Source organism: Mercenaria mercenaria, chromosome 1, assembly GCF_021730395.1.
Source record: "Mercenaria mercenaria strain notata chromosome 1, MADL_Memer_1, whole genome shotgun sequence".
NCBI classification, from domain to species: Eukaryota; Metazoa; Mollusca; class Bivalvia; order Venerida; family Veneridae; genus Mercenaria; species Mercenaria mercenaria.
Genome location: NC_069361.1, coordinates 113,514,570 through 113,536,103, shown reverse-complemented (window position 1 = coordinate 113,536,103; position 21,534 = coordinate 113,514,570). Strand labels below are relative to the sequence as shown.

At 39.4% G+C, this 21,534-nt stretch overlaps 2 protein-coding genes across 2 annotated transcripts; both read left to right on the top strand.

Annotated features, from left to right (window-relative positions):
• Window positions 1-1,978: 1,978 nt before the first annotated feature.
• Window positions 1,979-5,995, top strand: LOC128550635 (uncharacterized). Its single transcript, XM_053530022.1, has 4 exons — window positions 1,979-2,040; window positions 3,458-4,038; window positions 4,123-4,791; window positions 5,490-5,995. The coding sequence occupies exons 1-4, from the start codon at window positions 1,979-1,981 to the stop codon at window positions 5,993-5,995; spliced, it is 1,818 nt and encodes a 605-aa protein (XP_053385997.1).
• A 12,564-nt stretch (window positions 5,996-18,559) lies between these two features.
• LOC128550618 (uncharacterized) lies at window positions 18,560-19,024 on the top strand. The gene has a single exon (XM_053529963.1). The coding sequence runs from the start codon at window positions 18,560-18,562 to the stop codon at window positions 19,022-19,024; it is 465 nt and encodes a 154-aa protein (XP_053385938.1).
• Window positions 19,025-21,534: the final 2,510 nt, after the last annotated feature.

The window sequence follows — 21,534 nt, the reverse complement described above, 5'->3', positions numbered from 1 at the left end:
AGCTAACTTGTCATTTGGCAGTGCAGTGCCAACTTGTCATTCGGCGGTATTAAATTGTCATTAGGCAGTGCTCACTTGTCATTTGTCAGTTTTAACTTGTCATTCGGCAGTGCTAAATTGTCATTCGGCAATATTAACATTTCATTCGGCGATGTTAACTTGTCTTTCGCTGGTGTTAATATGTCATTTGTCATTAGGCGGTGTCAACTTGTCATTTGGCTTTACTAACTTGTCATTCGGCAGAGGCGTTAACATGTCATTGTCATTGCTTTCTTATCGTTCGGTGGTGCTAACTTGTCATTCGGCGACTTCTCATTCCGCGGAGCTAACTTACCATTTGGAGGTATTAACCTGTCATTCGGCAGTGCTAACTTGTCACTTGACAGTGCTAGCTTCTCATTCCGCGGAGTTATCATGTCATTGTCAGTGCTAACTTCTTATTCGGCAGTACTAACTTGTCATCCGGTAGTACTTACGTGTCATTCGACAGTGCTTACTTGTCATTCAACGGTACTAACATGTCATTTGGCGGTGTTAACATGTCATTTGTCAGTGCTAACTTGTCATTCGGCGGTACTAAATTGTCTTTAGGCGGTGTTAACTTGTCAGTCGCCAGTACTAAGTTGTCATTCGACGGTGCTAGCTTGTCATTTGGAGGTTCTAACTTGTCATTCGGCGGTGCTAAATTGTCATTCGGCGGTGCTAACTTGTCATTCAGCGGTGCTAACTTTTTATTCAGTGGTGTTAACATGACATTTGTCAGTGCCAACTTGTGGCGGTATTAAATTGTCATTAGGCAGTGCGAACTTGTCATTCGGCAGTGCCAACTTGTCATTCGGCGGTACTAAATTTTCATTAGGCAGAGCTAACTTGTCATTTGACAGTGCTAACTTGTCATTCGGCAAGGCTAACCTTTCATTCGGCAATGCTAACTTGTCATTCGGTAGTCAAAGCTTGTCATTTGGCGGTGCTAACTTGTCATTTGGCAGTGCTATCTTGTCATTCGGTGGTGCTAACTTGTCATTCTGCGGACCTAACTTGTCATTCAAAAAGCTAACTTGTCATTTGGCAATGCTAACTTGGCTTTCGGCAATGATAATTTGTCATTCGGCAGTGCTAATTTGTCATTCGGCAGTACTAACTTGTCATTCGGTGGTGATAGCTTGACATTAGGCAATGATAACTTCTTAACTGGCAATGCGAACTTTTCATTCGGCAATGTTAAATTCTCATCTGGCAGTGCTAACTTTTCATTCGACGTGATAGCTTGCCGTTTGGCAATGCTAACGTGTCATTCGGTGGTGTTAATATGTCATTTCTCAGAGCTAACATGTCATTTCTGAGTGCTAACTTGTCATTTGGCCGTGCTAACATGTCATTCGGCAGTATTTACATGTCATTCGGTAGTGTCAATTTGTCATTCGGCGTAGCTAACTTGTCATTAGGCGGTGCTAACTTGTCATTTGGCGGTGTGAACTTTTCATTCGGCGATGTTAAATGTCATTCAGTGGTGCAAGCTTTTCATTCGACAGTGCTAATTGTCATTAGGTGGTGCTAACTTGTCATTCGAAGGTGCTTACTTGTAATTCGGGGGTGTTAACATGTCATTTGTCAGTGCCAACTGGTCATTCGGCGGTACTAAATTGTCATTCGGCAGTGCTAGCTTGATACTCGGTGGTGACAGTTTGTCATTAGGCAATGCTGACTTGTCATTTGGCAATGCGAACTTGTCGTTCGGCGGTGTTAAGTTGTCATTAGGCAGTGTAAACTTGTCATTTGGCAATGCAAACTTGTCATTAGGCAATGCGAACTTGTCTTCCGGTTGTGTTAAATTCTCATTTGGCAGTGCTAACTTTTCATTCGGCATGATAGCCTGCCATTTGGCAATACTAACTTGTCATTCGGCGATGTTAACATGTCATTTCTCAGTGCTAACATGTAATTTCTGAATGCTAACTTGTCATTTGGCGATGCTATCATGTCATTCGGCAGTACTTACATGTCATTCGGTGGTGTTAAAATGTCATTCAGCGGTTCAAGGTTGTCATTCCACGGAGCCAGTTGTCATTCTGAGGTGCTTACTTGTCATTTAGCGGTGCTACCTTGTCCCTTGGCAACTTGTTACTCGGCGGTGCTAACTTGACATTTGACGAAGCTAACTTGTCATTCAAAAACCTAACTTGTCATTTGGCAATACTAACTTGACTTTTGGCAATGATAACTTGTCATCCGGCAGTACTAACCGGTCATTCGGTGGTGAAAGCTTGTCATTTGGCAATGCTAACTTGTCATTTGGCAATGCAAACTTGTCACTTGGTGGTGTTAAATTCTCATTTGACAGTGCTAACTTTTCAGTCGGCGTGATAGCTTGCCATTTAGCATCTTGCCATCATTCAGCGGTGCTTACTTGTCATTCCGCGGTGTTAACATTCATGTATCGGTGCTAACTTGTCATTTGGCGGTGCTAACTTTACATTCGGCAGTGCTAATTTGTCATTTGTAGGTGCTAACTTGTCATTCGGCGGTGCTAGCTTGTCATTCCGCGGTGCTAACTTGTCATTTGGAAATGCTATCTTGTCATTCGGCGGTGTAACTTGTCATTTGGCAATGCGAACATGTCATTCGGCGTAGTTCAATTCTCATTTGGCAGTGCGCTAAATTTTCATTCGGCGTGATAGCTTGCCATTTGGCAATGCTAACTTGTCATTTGGCGGTGTTAACATGTCATTTCTCAGTGCTAACATGTCATTCAGCAGTTCCAGCTTCTCATTCGGTGGTGCTAATTATCATTCGGTGGTGCTAACTTTTCATTGGGAGGTGCTAACTTGTCACTTGACGGTGCTTACTTGTCATTTGTCGGTGCCAACTTGACATTCGTCGGTGCTAACTTGTCATTCAGCGGTGCTTAGTTGTAATTAATTCGGTGGTGTTAACATGTCATTTCTCAGTGCTAACTTGTTGTTGGGCGGTGTTAACTTGTCATTCGGCAGTACTAATTTGTCATTCGGCAGTGCGAACTTGCCATTCCGCGTAGCTAACTTGTCATATGGCGGTTCTTCCCTTGTCATTTAGCGGTGTTAACATGTCATTCAGGGGTGCCATCTTGTCATTGGGCGGTGCTAATTACCATTCGGCGGTGATAACTTGTCATTGGGAGGCGCTGCCTTGTCACTTTGCGGTGCTTACTTGTCATTTGTTGGTGCCAACTTGTTATTCTGCTGTGCTAGCTTGTCATTCAGCGGTGATTAGTTGTCATTCAGATGTGTTAACATGCTATTTCTCAGTGCAAACTTGTTATTTGGCGGTGTTAACTTGTCAATCGGCAGTACAAAGTGTGAACTTGCCATTCGGCGGTGTTAACATGTCATTCAGCGGTGCCATCTTGTCATTTGGCGGTGCTAATTACCATTCGGCGGTGATAACTTGTCATTGGGAGGCGCTACCTTGTCTGTGCTAGCTTGTCATTTAGCGCTGCTAAATTCTTATCCGGTGGTGCTTACTTCTCATTCGGAATTGCTAACTTCTCATCCGGTGATGCTACCTTGTCATTCGGCGGTGATAACTTGCCTTTCGGTGGTGATAACTTGACACTCGGCGGTGTAAACTTGTCATTCGGCGTTACTATCTGGTCATTCGGCGGTGCTAACTTGTCATTCGGTAGTACTAACTTGTCATTCAGTGGTGTTAACTTGTCACTTGGCGGTGATACCTTGTCATTCGGTGGTGCTGACTTGTCTTTCCGCGGTGCCAACTTGTCAATTTACAGTGCTAACTTGTCATTCTGCGGTGCTAACTTGTCATTCGGCCATGCTAAAGTGTCATTCAGCAGTGCTAACATGTCATTTAGCGGTGCTAACGTGTCATTCGGCGGTGCTAGCTTGTCATTCGGCATTGCTAACTTGTCACTTGACGGTGATAACTTGTCATTCGGCGGTGCTGACTTGTCTTTCCGCGGTGCTTACTACTCATTTGGCGGAGCCAACATGTCAATTTGCAGTGCTAACTTGTCATTCTGCGGTGCTAACTTGTCATTCGGGGGTGATGTTTTGTAATTCCGCAGTGCTAACTTGTCATTCGGCAGTACTAACTTGTCATTCGGTTTTTCTTACTTGTCATTTTCAGGTGCTAACTTGTCATTTGGCGGTTCTAACTTGTCATCTTGCAGTGCTAACTTGTCACTCAGTGGTACTAACTTGTCATTTGGCAGTGCTAACTTGTCCTTCGGCAGTGCTAACTTGTCATTCGGCGGTGCTGACTTGTCATTTGGAGGTGCAAACTTGTCATTCGGAGATGCTAGCTTCTCATTCGGCAATGCAAATTTGTCATTCGGCGGTTGTTACTTGTCATTCGACTGTGTTGACTTGTCATTCTGCAATGCTTACTTGTCATTCGGCGGAGCTAACTTGTCATTCGGCGGAGCTAATTTGTCATGCGGCGGTGCTAACTTGTCATTCGACAGTGCTAACATGTCATTCGGCGGTTTTAACTTGTCATTTTGCAGTGCTTACTTATCATTTAACGGTGCTAACTTGTCATTCGGAGTGGCTTACTTGTCCTTTGGCGATGCTAACTTGTCATTTGGTAGAGCTAACTTGTCATTCGGCGTTGCAGACTTATCATTTGGCGGTGCTAACTTGTTACTCGGCGGTGCTAACTTGTTATTTGGCAATGCTAACTTGTCACTCGGCGGTATTAACTTGTCATTTGACAGTGCTAACGTGTCATTCGGCAGTGCTAACTTGACATTCGGCGGTGCAAACTTGTCATTCGGAGGTGATAGCTTCTCATTCGGTAATGCAAACTTGTCATTCGGCGGTTGTTACTTGTCATTCGTCTGTGTGACTTGTCATTCTGCAATGCTAACTTGTCATTCGGCGGAGCTAACTTGCAATTCGGCAGTGCTAGCGTGTCATTTGGCGGTGCTAACTTGTCATTCGGCAGTGCTAACTTGACATTCGGCAGTGCTAACTTGACTGACATTCGGCGGTGCTGATTTGTCATTTGGAGGTGCAAACTTGTCATTCGGAGGTGCTAGCTTCTCATGCGGCAATGCAAACTTGTCATTCGGCGGTTGTTACTTGTCATTGGACTTTGTTGACTTGTCATTCTGCAATGCTAACTTGTCATTCGGCGGAGCTTGTTATTTATTCGCCTTTGCAAACTTATCATTCGGCGGTGCTAACTTGTCATTCGGCGGTGCTAACTTTTTATTTGGCGGTTTTAACATGCAATTCAGCGGGGCTAGCTTGTTTTTTAGCCGTGCTTATTGTCATTGGGCTGTGCTACCTTGTCATTCGGCAGTGCTTATTTGTCTTTCCGCGGTGCTTACTACTCATTTGGCGGAGCCAACATGTCAATTTGCAGTGCTAACTTGTCATTCTGCGGTGCTAACTTGTCATTCGGGGGTGATGTTTTGTAATTCCGCAGTGCTAACTTGTCATTCGGCAGTACTAACTTGTCATTCGGTTTTTCTTACTTGTCATTTTCAGGTGCTAACTTGTCATTTGGCGGTTCTAACTTGTCATCTTGCAGTGCTAACTTGTCACTCAGTGGTACTAACTTGTCATTTGGCAGTGCTAACTTGTCCTTCGGCAGTGCTAACTTGTCATTCGGCGGTGCTGACTTGTCATTTGGAGGTGCAAACTTGTCATTCGGAGATGCTAGCTTCTCATTCGGCAATGCAAATTTGTCATTCGGCGGTTGTTACTTGTCATTCGACTGTGTTGACTTGTCATTCTGCAATGCTTACTTGTCATTCGGCGGAGCTAACTTGTCATTCGGCGGAGCTAATTTGTCATGCGGCGGTGCTAACTTGTCATTCGACAGTGCTAACATGTCATTCGGCGGTTTTAACTTGTCATTTTGCAGTGCTTACTTATCATTTAACGGTGCTAACTTGTCATTCGGAGTGGCTTACTTGTCCTTTGGCGATGCTAACTTGTCATTTGGTAGAGCTAACTTTCATTCGGCGTTGAACTTATCATTGGCGGGCTAACTTGTTTACTCGGCGTGCTAATTGTATTTGGCATGCTAACTTGTCATTCGGCGGTATAACTTGTCATTTGCAGTGCTAACGTGTCATTCGCTGCTAACTTGACATTCGGCGGTGCAACTTGTCATTCGGAGGTGATAGCTCTCATTCGTAATGCAACTTGTCATTCGGCGGTTGTTACTTGTCATTCGTCTTGTGACTTGTCATTCTGCAATGCTAACTGTCATTCGGCGAGCTAACTTGCATTCGGCAGTGCTAGCGTGTCATTGCGGTGCTAACTGTCATTCGGCAGTGCTAACTTGACATTCGGCAGTGCTAACTTGACTGACATTCGCGGTCTGATTTGTATTTGAGGTGCAAACTGTCATTCGGAGGTGCACTTCTCATGCGGCAATGCAAACTTGTCTCGGCGGTTGTTACTTGTCATTGGACTTTGTTGACTTGTCATTCTGCAATGCTAAATTCATTCGCGGAGCTTGTTATTATTCCTTGCAAACTTATCATTCGGCGGTGCTAACTTGTCATTCGCGTGCTAATTTTATTTGGCGTTTTAACATGCAATTCAGCGGGCTACTTTTTTTAGCCGTGCTTATTGTCATTGGGCTGTGCTACCTTGTCATTCGGCAGTGCTTATTTGTCATTCAGCGGTGCTTTCTTGTTATTCAGTGGTGCTAACATGTTATTCGGCGGTGCTAACTTATCATTCAGCGGTGATTACTTGTCATTCGGCGGTGTTAACATGTCATTTTTCAGTTCTAACTGGTCATTTGGCGGTGCTAACTTGTCAATCGGCGGTGTTAACTTGTCACTTGCCGCGGTGCAAACTTGTCATTCAGCGGTGTTCACATGTCATTCGGCGGTGCTACCTTGTCATTCGGCAGTGAGAACTTGTTATTCTGCGTAGCTAACTTGACTTTAGCCGGTCCTGACTTGTTATTCAGCTGGGTTGAAATGTCATTTGGCGGTGCTAGCTTGTCATTCGGCGGTGCTGTTTTGTCATTCAGCGGTGCTAACTTCCCATTCGGTGCTGCTAACATGTCATTTTACGGTGTTAACATATTATATGTCATTCGGCAGTTCTAACTGGTCATTTGGCGCCGCGAACTTGTCATTTGCCGGTAGAGACTTATCATTCGTCGTTGCTAACTTGTCAATCGGCGGTGCTTACTAAGTATTTGTCATTAGTCAGTGCTAACATGTCATTCAGCGGTGCTGACTTGTCATTCGGCGGTTCTAACTTGTAATTCGGCGGTGCTTACTTCTCATTCGGAGGTGCTAACTTGTCATTCAGCGATTCTACCTTGTCGTTTGGAGGTGCTAACTTTTTATTCGGCGGTGTTAACATGTAATTCAGCGGGGCTAGCTTGTCTTTCGGCCGTGCTTATTGTCATTCGGAGGTGCTAACTTGTCATTCGGCAGTGCTAACATGTTATTCGGCGGTGCTAACTTATCATTCAGGGGTGCTTACTAGTACTTGTCATTCGGCGGTGTTAACATGTCATTTCTCAGTTCTGACTGGTCATTTGGCGGTGCTAACTAGTCAATCGGCGGTGTTAACTTGTCATTAGACAGTGCAATCTTGTCATTCAGCGGTGTTAACATGTCATTCGGCGGTGCTACCTTGTCATTCGGCAGTGCTAACTTCCCATTCGGTGCTGATAACATGTCATTTTACGGTGCTAACATGTCATATGGCGGTGTTGTAATTGATAAAAATAGTTTCTACGCTTATCATGTGTTTTGAACTTACCTAGTACACCACACAGCTGTATACATGTATGACTACTTTAGACTACAAGCACGCACTATATTTCTACATAACTTATTGTTAATTGGGTTAGCCAGTACTCTTATCTCCTTGTCATTCATAAAAATAGTTTCTCCGCTTACCATGTGTTATGAACTTACCTAGTACAACACACATTTGCATACATGTATGACTACTTTAGACTACAAACACGTGCTATATTTCTACATTACTTATTGTTAATATGTCTAACCAGTTTATTCATCTGTTTTATATTCTCAATCATGCACTGATAGAAATATCATGTGTTGAACCTACCTAGTACTGTACATAGCTGTATACATGTACGACTTCTTTAGACTACAAACACGCACTATATTTCTACATTGTTTATTGTTAATGGTTTAACCAGTATACTTACCTTCTTACCATTCTCAATCATGTATTGATAAAATATTTTTCGCTGCTCATATTGTGTTAAAAATCTACCTTGTACTGCACACAACTGTATACATGTATGATTACTTTAGATTTGTGAACTTGTATGATTACTTTAGAGTACAAGTTCTCACTTTATTTCTAAATTACTTATTGTTAATGGGTTTAATTAGTAAACTTACCTTTTTGCTATTATCAATCTTGGATCTGGATTGATAATAATATTTTTTCGCTGCTTATCATATGTTCAAAACCCACCTAGAACTACACACAGCTGTTTACATGTATAACCACTTTAGACTACAAACACGCACTTCATTTTTACATTATTTACTGGTAATTGGTTAATCTAAGTACACTTAGCTTTTTGTTATTCTCAATCATGCATTGAAAATTATATTCCTGCTGTACTACCTCTTTTATGGCATTATCTTCGAAAAATTGTATCCAGAAGTTGAAAACATGTAGTAGCATAGTATGTTTTGATGTACACTACCTATTTAACGTTACTATAGTCTGTCCCACCTAATTTTGGACCTCAACTTTGGGCTGATATGAAGAAATGAAACGGGATCAAAGAACATAAAACATGTTTCTGTGAATAAAAAAAAAAGTCACCCTCGAGAATTTCAAGGATTTTTTAAACAATCGTCTGGTTTTCCCGTGCGACTAAATTTCATTTTCTCTATGGGAATTCACTGTTGTTTATTTCTGGTCGCCATTGCCAAATATTCTCTATTTTGGAGATTTTCGGGAAATTTCACGTGTTATTCCGTGGGGATGTTTCACACTTATTTTTTACACTTAGCTATTTTTCCTCCCGTGAGAAACAGAATGGGTTTGAACTTTGAAATAGAATTTACAATTTAGATCCGTAGTATACAGTACAAACAAAATTTTGAAAAATGTAAAAATGAAAAATAGAAAAAGAACTTAGATCTACTTTGCACGAAAGAATCCGGTCGTTAAGTAATAATGTAGATCTATTCAGTTATAAATTCCTTTATAATTTCATTATTCGATTTATCCTTAAATCCTTCCAAACGATGTCCAGTTCAATGCACAATTTTCAAAGTTTTATCTTCATACATTGAAAATCCATCATCCGAAAATTGATCCAGTCAATCTGCGGCAGTCTTTCGAAGAATTTCAGGCAAATAACTGAACTATGCATTTGAAACAATATCTTTAATCACAGTATTTTCCAAATGCATAATCCAGGAAGAACCTGTACAATACAAAAACGTCAATTGCTTCAGCCTCCATAGAATATAGCCTTCTACACATTTAACAAGCTCGCCATGACACAATAACTTTTCAAACGCTAAATTCCAATTATGTCATACAATATAGATCTATGACGTCACTAAATATCTCGAGCGATCAAGAGCATAGGCGGCACATGTCGGCTTGTTACGCATAGCTACCCCAACGACAATTGATTAAGTAAATATGGAAGCTAACTGAGTCCCGAATTTAAAGAGGATAAAGCAAATTAGCTGTCGACTGTGCCAGTCTAACTACGTGGATAAAATTTAAATCAAAGGCGAGAATGATTCAGTTTGCTTTAAGTTTGAGCCCAGACCTAAATCTTAAAAAAAAATAGTTAATTTATTTCCTTTATAACATATCGATAGATCTACACTACTTTAAAAGAAACCGACAAAAACAAACAACTATGACGTTACCGGTTACGGAAGGTGCGCAGGCCATGATCCAAGGCCGGGCCGAGGGGGCCCGTGCCCCCCCCCCCCCAAACCCCCACTTGGCTAAGAAGTGACACATACTCATCAAAGATTCACCCTAGTGACCCTACTACTAGTATTGTGGCAAAGGAATAATTATTTCTCAAAATTTACACCCAGAGACGCATCAGAGGTCACCATTTCATACCTGTATAATTATCAAACTTTCCGGGGGAGAGCCCCCTGACCCCCTGTCCTCATAACCCCTCTGTCGCCTCAAAATTAAGACCTTAAATGCACCAAAGGCCACCATTTTATACCTATATTTCAAACATTTTCAAGGGGGTGGGGGGCCTGACCCCCCTTATATGAGGGAAAGTACATTCATCTATAAATACACTAAAGGACAACATTTTATACATGTACTTAAAAAAATCCAGGGGATTACCCCTGATACCCCTTGACTTACCCCCCCCCCCCCCACCCCCAGTCAAAAATTTCTGGAACCGGCCCTGGTGCGTTACATTTATAAATTTGAAATTTTTACTTCTTACCTGTAAAGTGATTGTTGGAAAGTCCCCATTATGACCTAAATTGTGTCAGTGTGACGTAAAACCAGGCGTAGAAACAACAACACGAAAACCTAATGATGGCTGTCAACATAAGTTCTGAAGTTTCAGGAGATTCCGCAGGCCAGGATCCAGGGCCGGATTGAGGGGGCCCGTGCCCCCTCCAGTTGGCTGAGAAGTGACCTATAGGCCTACTCATATTATTCATCAAAGATGCACCCTACTATTTTGGTAAAGGAATAATTGTTTCTCAAAATTCGCACCCAGCACGCACCAGAGGCCACCATTTCATACCTGTATTTCAAAATTTTCAAGGGGTGGGGAGCCCCCTGCCCCCCCCCCCCCCCGTCAACATCAAGAGAGGAGTACGGAGTAACCCCTCCATTATTAGATCTATATTTGACCAAAAACTGCACTGGAAGCAACCATTTTATGTCTGTATTTCAAAGATTTCCAGGGCAGAGACCCCTGACCCCACTAAAATGAGGGGAGTACACCCACTAATAAATGCACCAGAGGACACCATTTCATACCCCAAAGAAAACAGAAATAAATATGTTAAGAGGGTATGTGTGCCAACAGGCTCATGATGTTTTCAGATTAAAAACTACGGTTTTCCGTTTGGACAATCGTGACTCTTTTTTTAATACTTAACCGCGATGCATGATGGTACGATGACGAAAACGCGATGGCGCGATGGCATGATGATGAAACAACGATGGTACGATGGTGAAAACGCGATGACACGATGATGAAATCGCGATGGTGCGATGGTACGATGGTGAAATGTCGATGTAATAACGCGTATTCATCATCGTACCATCGCGTTTTCACCATCGCACCATCGTGCCATTGCGTTTTCATCAGCGTACCATCGTGCCGTCGCGTTTTCATCATCGTGCCATCGCGTTATCATCATCATACCATCGTGGTTTCACCATCGTACCACCGCGTTTTCTCCATCGTACCATCGCGTTTTCACCATCGTGCAATCGCATTATCATCATCGTACCCTCGTGGTGTCACCATCGTACCACCGCGTTTTCACCATCGTACCATCGCGTTTTCAAATACGTAGTTCCGTACACTTGTATTTTTGTCAAAAATAGATAGAATAGAATGTATCTCAATGTATTTTGTGAGACGAAATTTACCATTAAGATTCTGCTGTTTTGCAAAATGTTTTAAAAATGTTCAGTGTTCAGTTTATTACAACTGTAAACTCTTCAAGGCCACGTCCTTTGTATTTTATGTATGCATGAAAATAAATTAAAAGCTGGGTGTAATAGTCACATGGTATTATTCAAACTCAGCTTATTCTTGTCAGGATGTAGAAGGTACATAGTGCAATGTGAAAATGAGATTGTATCAAGCCGGTATTTTACTGACACATATACTGTACCACTGCGCATGACCACCGGAAGGCGATGGCACGATGGTGGAAATGCGATGGTACGCTGGTGATAACGCGATGGTACGATGGTGATAACGCGATGGTACGATGACGAAAACGCGATGACACGATGATGAAAACGCGATGGTACGTTGATGAAAACGCGATGGTACGATGATACGATGGTGAAAACGCGATGGTACGATGATGAAAACGCGATATTACATCGACATTTAACCATCGTACCATCGCACCATCGCGATCTCATCATCGTGCCATCGCGTTTTCACCATCTTACCATCGTTGTTTCATCGTCGTGCCATCGCGCCATCGCGTTTTCGTCATCGTACCATCGTGCATTTCGGTTTAGTATTAGATAAAAAGTCACGATTGTCTAAAAGGAACACCGTAGAAAACCATCCTAGATAATGTAGATTCCTAGAAAAAAGTCAACAAAATGAATCTGGCCATTGAATTACTGGATAGGCGTATTAGTAATTGTAACAGAGAATTATCAGCATGTAAATTGTCGAATAATGGTATAGTACACAACTTCACAAATTTATATATTGATAACAACTTAACTAAAATAAAATTCATTTGGCATGTGACTATATCACGGCTTATACATGACCGCAGTGATATTCCGTGTATACTATGTTGCATTAGTTACAAGTTGTGGCAATTGATACCGTCATTTTTGCCAGAGTATATTTTTGTAATGATCTTGATGCGTAGATAAGCTAGTTATACACAGTAAGGTAAAGTTCATGCAAGTACGAATTTTTCGACTGAATATCTATGTAAAGTTTGAATTGCTACAAATCATTTTTTAAGGAATAACTGGTTTTTGTTGGTTTTTTTTTTTTTTTGTTTTTTGGTGTTTTTTTTGTTGTTGTTGTTGTTGTTGTTTTGCGTTCAACGTGTTTTTTGGTTGAATTTTCAATATAGTTATGTACTGCCCCGTTTGTAATAGAAGTAAATGTTTCGTATACGTACTTCTTGGTGAAAAAAAAACACACACAAAAACACGTGTTTTATATAATCGAAAATGAAGTAACTGACGCGCTTGAACATGCTTCTTTTATCTAGCTGAAGAACAAAATACCCCTTCAAAAGGTCATATGAGCCGCGCTATGAGAAAACCAACATGGTGCATTTGCGACCAGCATCCGCGCAATCTAGTCAGGATCCATGCTGTTCGCTAACGGTCTCTCTAATTGCAGTAGGCAGTTGACCAGATTGCGCGGATGCTGGTCGCAAATGCAATATGTTGGATTTCGCATGGCGCGGCTCATATTTTTATTTTGTCTATAGGTCTACCATGCCTATCATAGCACAAAAATGTTTTAACAATGCCACTTTGGATTTCACCGAACGGTCGAGCATGGGAAATAAAGACGCGAGGATGGAATTGAAAAACTGGTATTATGTTATAAAAAATAAAGGCAATTATTAATTTGTTTAACGTAGTCCGTTATATAGGCGGTTGTCTCAAATTGAAATATATATATATTAAATCATTAATTGCATTGAGAAATAATGTTTTACCTTGATCGAACGGTCTTAAAAAATAGTGAGCACAAGTCAGTACACAAACATGTATTCGTGCTATTAAAAAACAACATTTTAACAGACGTTTATCATCCGAACCTTTGATACGATTATAAACAACTGTAACCAATAATGAAAATGAGTTAAATGGGTTGCGCGCATCTCCGCTGTCCCCACCTCTATTACCTAGAACGGCTGAAACAATGATACGCACTTGACTTGAGACATGTATTTATTTTACGTCAATGCGGACGAGTAAGTACAAACACATTTTCAGAAGAAAAAAACTGAAAACCTGAAACGGAAATAACTTTAATTTGATGTAAAATGTTAATTCAGGGTCTTCCGTACAAGAAAATATTACAAGTTTTGGACAGAGTTTGTTTTAATTTTCCATTTCTGTTATTCAACAATAAAAATATTTGACGTCGCTAACTATGAGCAAACCCCCAAATGACGTTTGTATGGACGCCGCCATCTTGAAATAGACGTCGCGTCATTTTACAATGCAGGTCTATGGGGAAAAACATAAAATCTTGATTTTTAACTTCATTTTACATTTTTTCAAAAAAATGAAAAAGGTGCCTAGAGATATTAACCGTCTGGTATTAACGATGTCATTTTTGACAATTTTATATACAGTATAAATAAATTATCGGAGGTCCAAAATTAGGTGGGACAGACTATAAGACCGTTTCTTATCGATCTCATGTATTATCAGTTTTATTGTTCAATCATAGTTTCTTATTTCACACTTGACGAGAGGGCAGCTTGTTACTGTATATTTTTCATGGCTGGCGAAATAGCATTCATCTTCCTTTTATCCGGAGTTACATGACTCCTGATATCAAAACCAGTAGGAAGCCAGCCTTGCCAAATTACGTTGGAATACTCAAATTTAATTTATCAGTTCATTTTTGTATTTTAATGTGGATTTTACATAGACCACAATACGCATTTTCATTCTGTAATAGTGTCAGTCACACAAGGTCGGTGCTACTAAGTACTTCTTCTGGTGTGTATTTCTTAAAGAAGAAATTCGTTATATCAGAGTTCTATCTAGAAAACGTCAGGTTTGCAAACAGCCTAATAGCCCTATTAGCCGTACTTATATTTTTAACGTTGACTTTTTATTTATTACTGCTCTCTGGAGATGTTCATCCTAACCCTGGTCCTTCAGTCAATGTTGAGGAAACGTCGACTGACAGCGACGTGTCTTTTAATTTGTCACATAATTTTTCTGTTGTTCATTACAACGTGCGAGTCTTTTACCAAAACTTACATTAATTCAAGCTGAACTTTCTCATTTTGACATAATGGCCTTTTCGGAAACATGGTTATCGCCTGATATTACTAATGATCAGCTCCTTTTACCAACTTTTCAACTACCCGAACGTAAGTAAGATTATGCTTCTTCTGTTACTTTGTCTACATTCTTAGATTCTGAAATTGATTCGACATTAGTTTTTAAAGGATTTACGGCATGTGACCTGTTCAACATGTTTGTTCCTGCGAATTTATGACGTAGATATGTTTCAAATGAATTGTGAGTGCTTAATTTAATTCATTAAAGAATTATTACGATTTTTTATCAAAGCAGCATTGTCTTTTTAAAAACTTTGTCACGGCCGGTGAAACCCAACTGTGTGGCCGACCAGCATCGAAAACGGATGACATGGGCCGACGACACTAGACAGTAATTATATTGACTGGTTATCAATTCGTACAATGTTTTACCGCAAGTAATCTCTGAAAATGTGCGGGACAGTCTGTTCTTGCATATCGGACTGGCGTTTCCGGTAATTTTACCCATGCCGGCAAAACCCATCTGGCACCCCCATGCCAGATGACTCTCGTGCTGTTAATGACAACTAGTGGTTCATGCACTGATAATATATTGTTTATGTAAAATAAGAAAAAAGCAGGTACCTTGATAGTTTCTCTCCTTTCCTTATAGTATATAAGGAAAGGAGCCTCATTACCGCCCAATGCGCAGGTGCCCTCGGGACGGCTATTTCTATCCGTTCGTAAACACATGACAGATATTATTATTCATCTATATTTAGAGTCACTAGAATACGAAATCGAAACTAGAATGTTCCTCATATGGTATTGAATTAATTAAACGGCCGAAAAACCCCGAACCCGCTTAATCAGGAGTGCATAACATGTTTATTTAAGAAACAAATAACAGACGAGTGTTTTAACACTATTTATGCACGATGGGTGGTTATAAATCGGGCTCAATAATTCCACGAGGGCTCAGCCCGTGTGAAGTTATTTGTACGACGTATTACCGCCCGAGTGTATAAATAGTGTTAAAACCGAATTTACTATAAATCATTTTGACTCTAACATACAGTACATAAAATATAGCAGCGTTCTTTCTTGGTCGCAACAAAACATTGTCACCGCACGTTAACGTGACGTCATTTTAGCGTAAAAGTGTTTTAACAGAGAAAAGCATATTAAAATAGATCTATCATTTTATTTCCACCAGGAGATATCTGGTAAAGCTGTAATGCCAGAAATGTCTGAAATAAGCACCTATGATTCAAGTTCACGCATAAGTATGTGTTCTGTATGTAAATATGCAAACATAAACGTAGAGAATAAGTTAAAAACTTATTTTGAAACACAATGAACCTTCCATATTCACATTTTTCTATGTTGTCGTGTAACATACATGATTATTTTATTTGATGTTCATTTCACATGAAAGAACAGCATCATTTAGTTCTATTTCAGTGAACATTTCAGTGCTGCATTGTAAATTTACTTTTATCCAAATAGTACTAGATCTGTTGTTATGCAATTTTTTTACATTAGATTTTAATAATGTTAGCATGTATGTCTTTGCATCTTGCATTAGATCCATCAAGAAATACCATCGCACTTGAGCTTAATGAACTTCCTTAACGTCCATAAACAAATATTTTAGGACTATATTTTCCAAGACTTTTTTAGGGGTTAGTAGATTTTAGGTCAAGGTTATAGTGCCTTTAGCGAAAACTTGAGAATGCACAGAGCTCTCAGCTCAAATCGTCTCAAGGTGCTTGGGCCTATGTACAGATGCCACTTCTAATTATTATGTCATTTGATAATCACTTTGGTGTTGTAAGTCAGCGGGTCATAGGGGAAGGTCATGGTAAACATAGAAAACTATCAACGGTTTTAGTTACTGGAGAAGATTTAGACAAATAGCAGTTACATCTCACGAAATGATTGCCATATTTGTTCTAGGGTCAGTGGTCAGCATGACCTGGATACTGAAAAACGAGTTTTAGTATGTTACACTTGGGAACAGTTTGCAATGTTTTAGCATGCGTGTCTGGTTGGGGCTTAGCGTCTTTTTCAACCATGTGCTTGATTCTACGGTTGTTAAACTTTATGGTATGATACTTACGGTTAGATGAACCCGTTATTTTTTACTGTTAGGCCAAGGTTAAGGGCCACGGTCATCTGATTTTATATGAGTATTCCCTTTGGTGGTAGATTTCTCCGTCAGCAGGTAAAAGGAAGACTGAAAACGTCCGCATTATTTGAAAACGACTTGGTATATAACTGTCAATTTTCATAGAATGATTATCACTGGTCATTTTATGAGTCGAAGCAGGACAGAGGTTGAAAACGTTCTCCTTTCAATAGCCTACCGTCAGAGGATGATAGTCTGTGGTAAGTACCTCTACTGATTTGAGAGTAATAACGTCAGAAGTACTTCGAGCTGAAATTAACGTACATTTATGAGTAATTTTGGTCTCATGAATATATTTTTACGTCTGACCTTCTACCAAAATAGTAACAACTCTATTTCCTACTTATGTAATGTAATGCTCCTTTGAACGTGTTTATCGGGATAAGGGCGCTATATAAATCTAGTACATAATAAACAAAATGAGTAAATACTGCGAAAAAAAATCCTTTTGAGATTATACGATTCTTTCACTATTTGTAGATGCAGATGGGAATATTTTGCTTGATGGTAACTGTTCAGGCGGTAAAGAGGCTCCGCCGATTTACCGCGTAAACAGTTTCCCGAGAGCCAGATATTCCCGTCTTCACCTTCAGCCAGTGATCGAATCTTTTTTCTTGCATACCATATTCAAGAAATTATTGTAAAAATAAACTAATTAGAACGACTTTCCTTTTAGAACTAATTGTTATAGCCGCGTATTTAAACAAAGCGCGGGAAATGAACGTGCGTAAACAGGAAAGACGTCATGACGTTCCAAAGACAAATGACAAAGCTTAGTTCCGGTTTTGTTTTATCCGTTGCAGAGTAACGTTATCATTTTTTTTTTTTTTTTTTTTTTTTTTTTTTATAAAATAACGTTGTTTTTTTTAGCGAGAAATATACTATTAGGAACAAAGAGGACCTGTCAAGGTATAGATTTTTTTTAGTCCGTTTTATGAAATTAAATATAAATTACTACATAAATCTTCTAGCCTACATATATGTAGTTCGTAATACGTCATTTACTACACGAGAGTCATCTTACACCTCGGTAAAAATACCGGAAATCCCCGTCTAGTATGCAAGAAAGGTCTTGTATTATACGCTTTCGAAGTGATTCTGTTCCTGCAAGTCGTTCTGCACGTTGGTACTTTAGTAGATAGTTTGTTACCTATCAAAATTTTTCTGGTATGTTGATGTCGACCACAGATTGATTGACTTAGATTGATTGACCTTGCAAAAGTCAACAACTGGACATTCATCACTCAAATCTACAAGTATTGATCATTTGTAGTTATTTCAACGACCAAAAACTTCCGTGAATTTAACTTTTAATTCTACTTTAGAAGAGCCTGGTTGCTAGTACAAGCTCATTATATCTTAAAGTAATGTCGCTGTTCGGTGTTAATTAATAAATAGGTAAAACAATTGTTGGAAAGGTCATTTGAATTTAACTGTCGGTGAAATGTACATTTTTAGAAATGCCGAACTCATAAATTATCATGAGTTTTGAAGTACTTGGTACTCGAGTCGAGTGGGAAACGTATACTAAATTTATTTTCACTTTGTTTGTTTGTTTGTTTAATTATACATTGTACCTTTTACAGCATATATAAGTGGGAGAGAATATCATTGTATAAACAACCAATGATAGTGGGAAAAGAAACAAAGAATCTTTGTACGAATTAAAGTTAGGTTTAAGAGAACAACATAATTTATCCAGAAACATGGATTTAGATTTTACCACAAAAACATGGAAAGAAGACTTCTGTTTCATTGTGGAAGACAAAAGACTTTACGTTGCAAGAAATATTATTGCACTTGCATCGCCCGTATTTGAGCGGATGTTTGAAGCGGAGAAGGAAAAGGGAGAGGCTGAAATGGAATTACCTGGAAAGAAATTCGATGATGTGAAAGAGTTTCTAAAATGCATTTATCCGAGTGTAATAAAAGCTGTCACTATTAAAAACGCGTATCAGATCGTTGCTCTGGCGGAAGAGTATCAAGTGGTTGCCCTAAAAGCTAAATGTGAGGCATGTTTCCTGAGGAGTATCAGTACAAAAACACATGCACAAGATCTTTACAGATTAATTAAACTGGCCTGTCTTTACTCTCTAGACGGATTAGTTTCCAAGTGTACTACATTGGCAGCAGACAAGTCTTTGGCAGATCTTGACGAAGCAGAGAACTAAACACCGATTCCTTCTGCAGCAAAGCTCGTAATTCAACGTGAAATTATCAATAAGATGGAAGCAACGAAGGTTAAATCAAATCAGATGATTGACAACCTTATCACAGTGAACAACTATCATCGTGCTGATGTGCCAAATAACGATCAGTTAAATTTTGACGATTATAAAGATTGGAGTGGAACAAGTATCTTTCTAAAAATTGATACAAATGAAAACACGCAGACGTATATGGTAGGAATATGTGGCACACAAATAACAGTAGAATTTAAGGTCTCAAACGGCCTTTTACACGTCTCACTATATTGCCCTTATATCAATATGGAAAGGTCGGTACTTGAGATCGTTGGAAAAGTTGTAGTTGTCAATGGAATAACGGAGAAGAGAAGTTTTTCCAAAAAAATAACAACAGAACTTTATTATAAGTATTTAAAGACATTTCCAATCATGAAGGAAGGTATCTTGCGCAACGGAGCAGAGGGATATACCTACCATGGTAAAACGGATGTTGAAGTACATCTTTTTGCGCTGAAAACCCCAATACAAAAGCAGACATAGGTTATAAGCTGGCGGTATTTAGATGAATTTTTGTATTATTTTTTAAGTGCATCAAGCAGGACCTCTTTGGTTTAAACATATTGTATTTGTTCAAATCATTACACGAATAATATACAATTACAGTGATAAGGGAATTGGACAGGAACGTAATTAGCTTACAGTCGTCCTTTCTCTTTCTTACCTTCAACTGTGTAAGGTGTTTGAGGTGACAATGATATAACATTTTGTATAAATATTTGTATGGGATACTTATATCTGTTTGAATAGTGAAAGAGCTCAACCACATTAAGATGTCAATGTTTGATCCAATATAGAAGAAGAAGCATAGAACACACGAGAAAAATGTTAATAACCGTTTTCGTTTGATTGAGACTGTTCGTAAGAGTTAACGTAATTGTTTTGTAAATAAAAAACCTTTGCCGTTAGATAATTTGTTGATGTTTAAAATGGATGATCCGCTTTTGCTAAAATGTAATATTATCCATATGAGCTTAACATTTTTGACAAGATAATTGCTTGAATTTATTATTTGGATGTGGCCTTATACAATATCTTATTTGATATGCATTTCTTGATAACGTACAATGATATCATTACTTTACTTTATTATATACGTTACTATAAATAGTAACAAAAAAGCCGTGTAAAACGGCCATTATGGCCTGTGCTGACGAATCCATAATGGCACAGTGCGCCTCACGCGCCATAATCATAATGACCCCGGGTAACCGGAACGTCAGCGCGCTCTGATGTTGACGTCATGTGGCAACGTTATTATGGCGGTTGAAAGGGCGCTGAATCATTTTGAGATCGATTGTCAAATATTGATGGCATTGTTGATAAAAAGCAATAAAAATTAGGACTGGGACGATTACTCTGTTAATCGAATCCGATTCGATTACTACGTGAAACCGGTTTCAATTTTGCAAAACAGCTAATCGCTCTCAAACAATAAACATCAGTAATTGTACTTTATCTTGATATATTTCTTTGACAAGCACATAGACTCGCAGTATATTTCCGCTAAAACACATTGAACATTGTCAATCGTCTCGGCTTTGCCTGTCGTGATATGTGTAAAATAAAATACACCAAAATATGACTTATTCATTACAACTTTGTTTGCAAAGTATAAAGTTCATAAGTTCATAAGTTCCTATAAATGTAATCACCTGCCGGAAGTACCATGATACCGTCGTCAGGAAAGAAAACAACATTTTCATTATGGCGGCCGATTAACCGGTTCGGTTCGATTTCATACAAAAGATTAACCGGTTTCAAAATTTTGAAATCGTCCCAGCCCTAATAAAAATAATGCTTTTAAGTTTTTAATAGCCCTCGGGCTAAAACTCGGGCTATTATCGCCTTGCCTGGGCCATTATCACTCAAAGGCACCGCTCTCCCATATATTAACCTATACTTTATGGGGTTGCCGACCACACTTTATTTAACAAATAATCAAGACCTTCGAGTTGTGTATCGTCTAATTTACCACGGTTCAGAGTTCAGATGCGTAGGGATTGAACCACGAGAGCGTTAGCCCTAGTGGTTAAATGCTGAAGCATCTGAACGATGAACCGTGGTAAATTAGACGATAAATAACAAGAAGGCATTGATTGTTTTCATTCTGACATGCTCATTGATATATTTTAATAGATATTAAACTGGACTTCATTTACGCGAGGAGAAACGTCATCCGGCTTTTTGACGTCATAATTGACGTCATAATGCTCTCTTACCGGTCCGCGCGTCAACCGTTGTTTATCGCAGAATATATAGAGCTTGATTTCCCTCTTTGTTTAACTGGAAATCAAACCGAGCCATGTTAGAATGTGTGATACTTGATTAGACAGATGGTGAAATCTATATATATAGATATAGTAGTTATTAAAACTTACGTTTGAAGAAATAGTGTTCTGCATCTTTCGTTTCGTATCCACAGTCGCACATGGGAT

Bases quoted from the DNA above. Each gene is read 5' to 3' on its own strand.
- LOC128550635 (XM_053530022.1), top strand. From the start codon at position 1,979: ATGTCATTCGGCAGTACTTACATGTCATTCGGTGGTGTTAAAATGTCA. The intron at 2,041-3,457 runs GTTGTCATTCCA...TGTCTGTGCTAG, and splicing joins ATGTCATTCAGCGGTTCAAG to CTTGTCATTTAGCGCTGCTA. The intron at 4,792-5,489 runs GTAATGCAAACT...TGTCATTTTCAG, and splicing joins AGGTGATAGCTTCTCATTCG to GTGCTAACTTGTCATTTGGC.
- LOC128550618 (XM_053529963.1), top strand. From the start codon at position 18,560: ATGGATTTAGATTTTACCACAAAAACATGGAAAGAAGACTTCTGTTTC.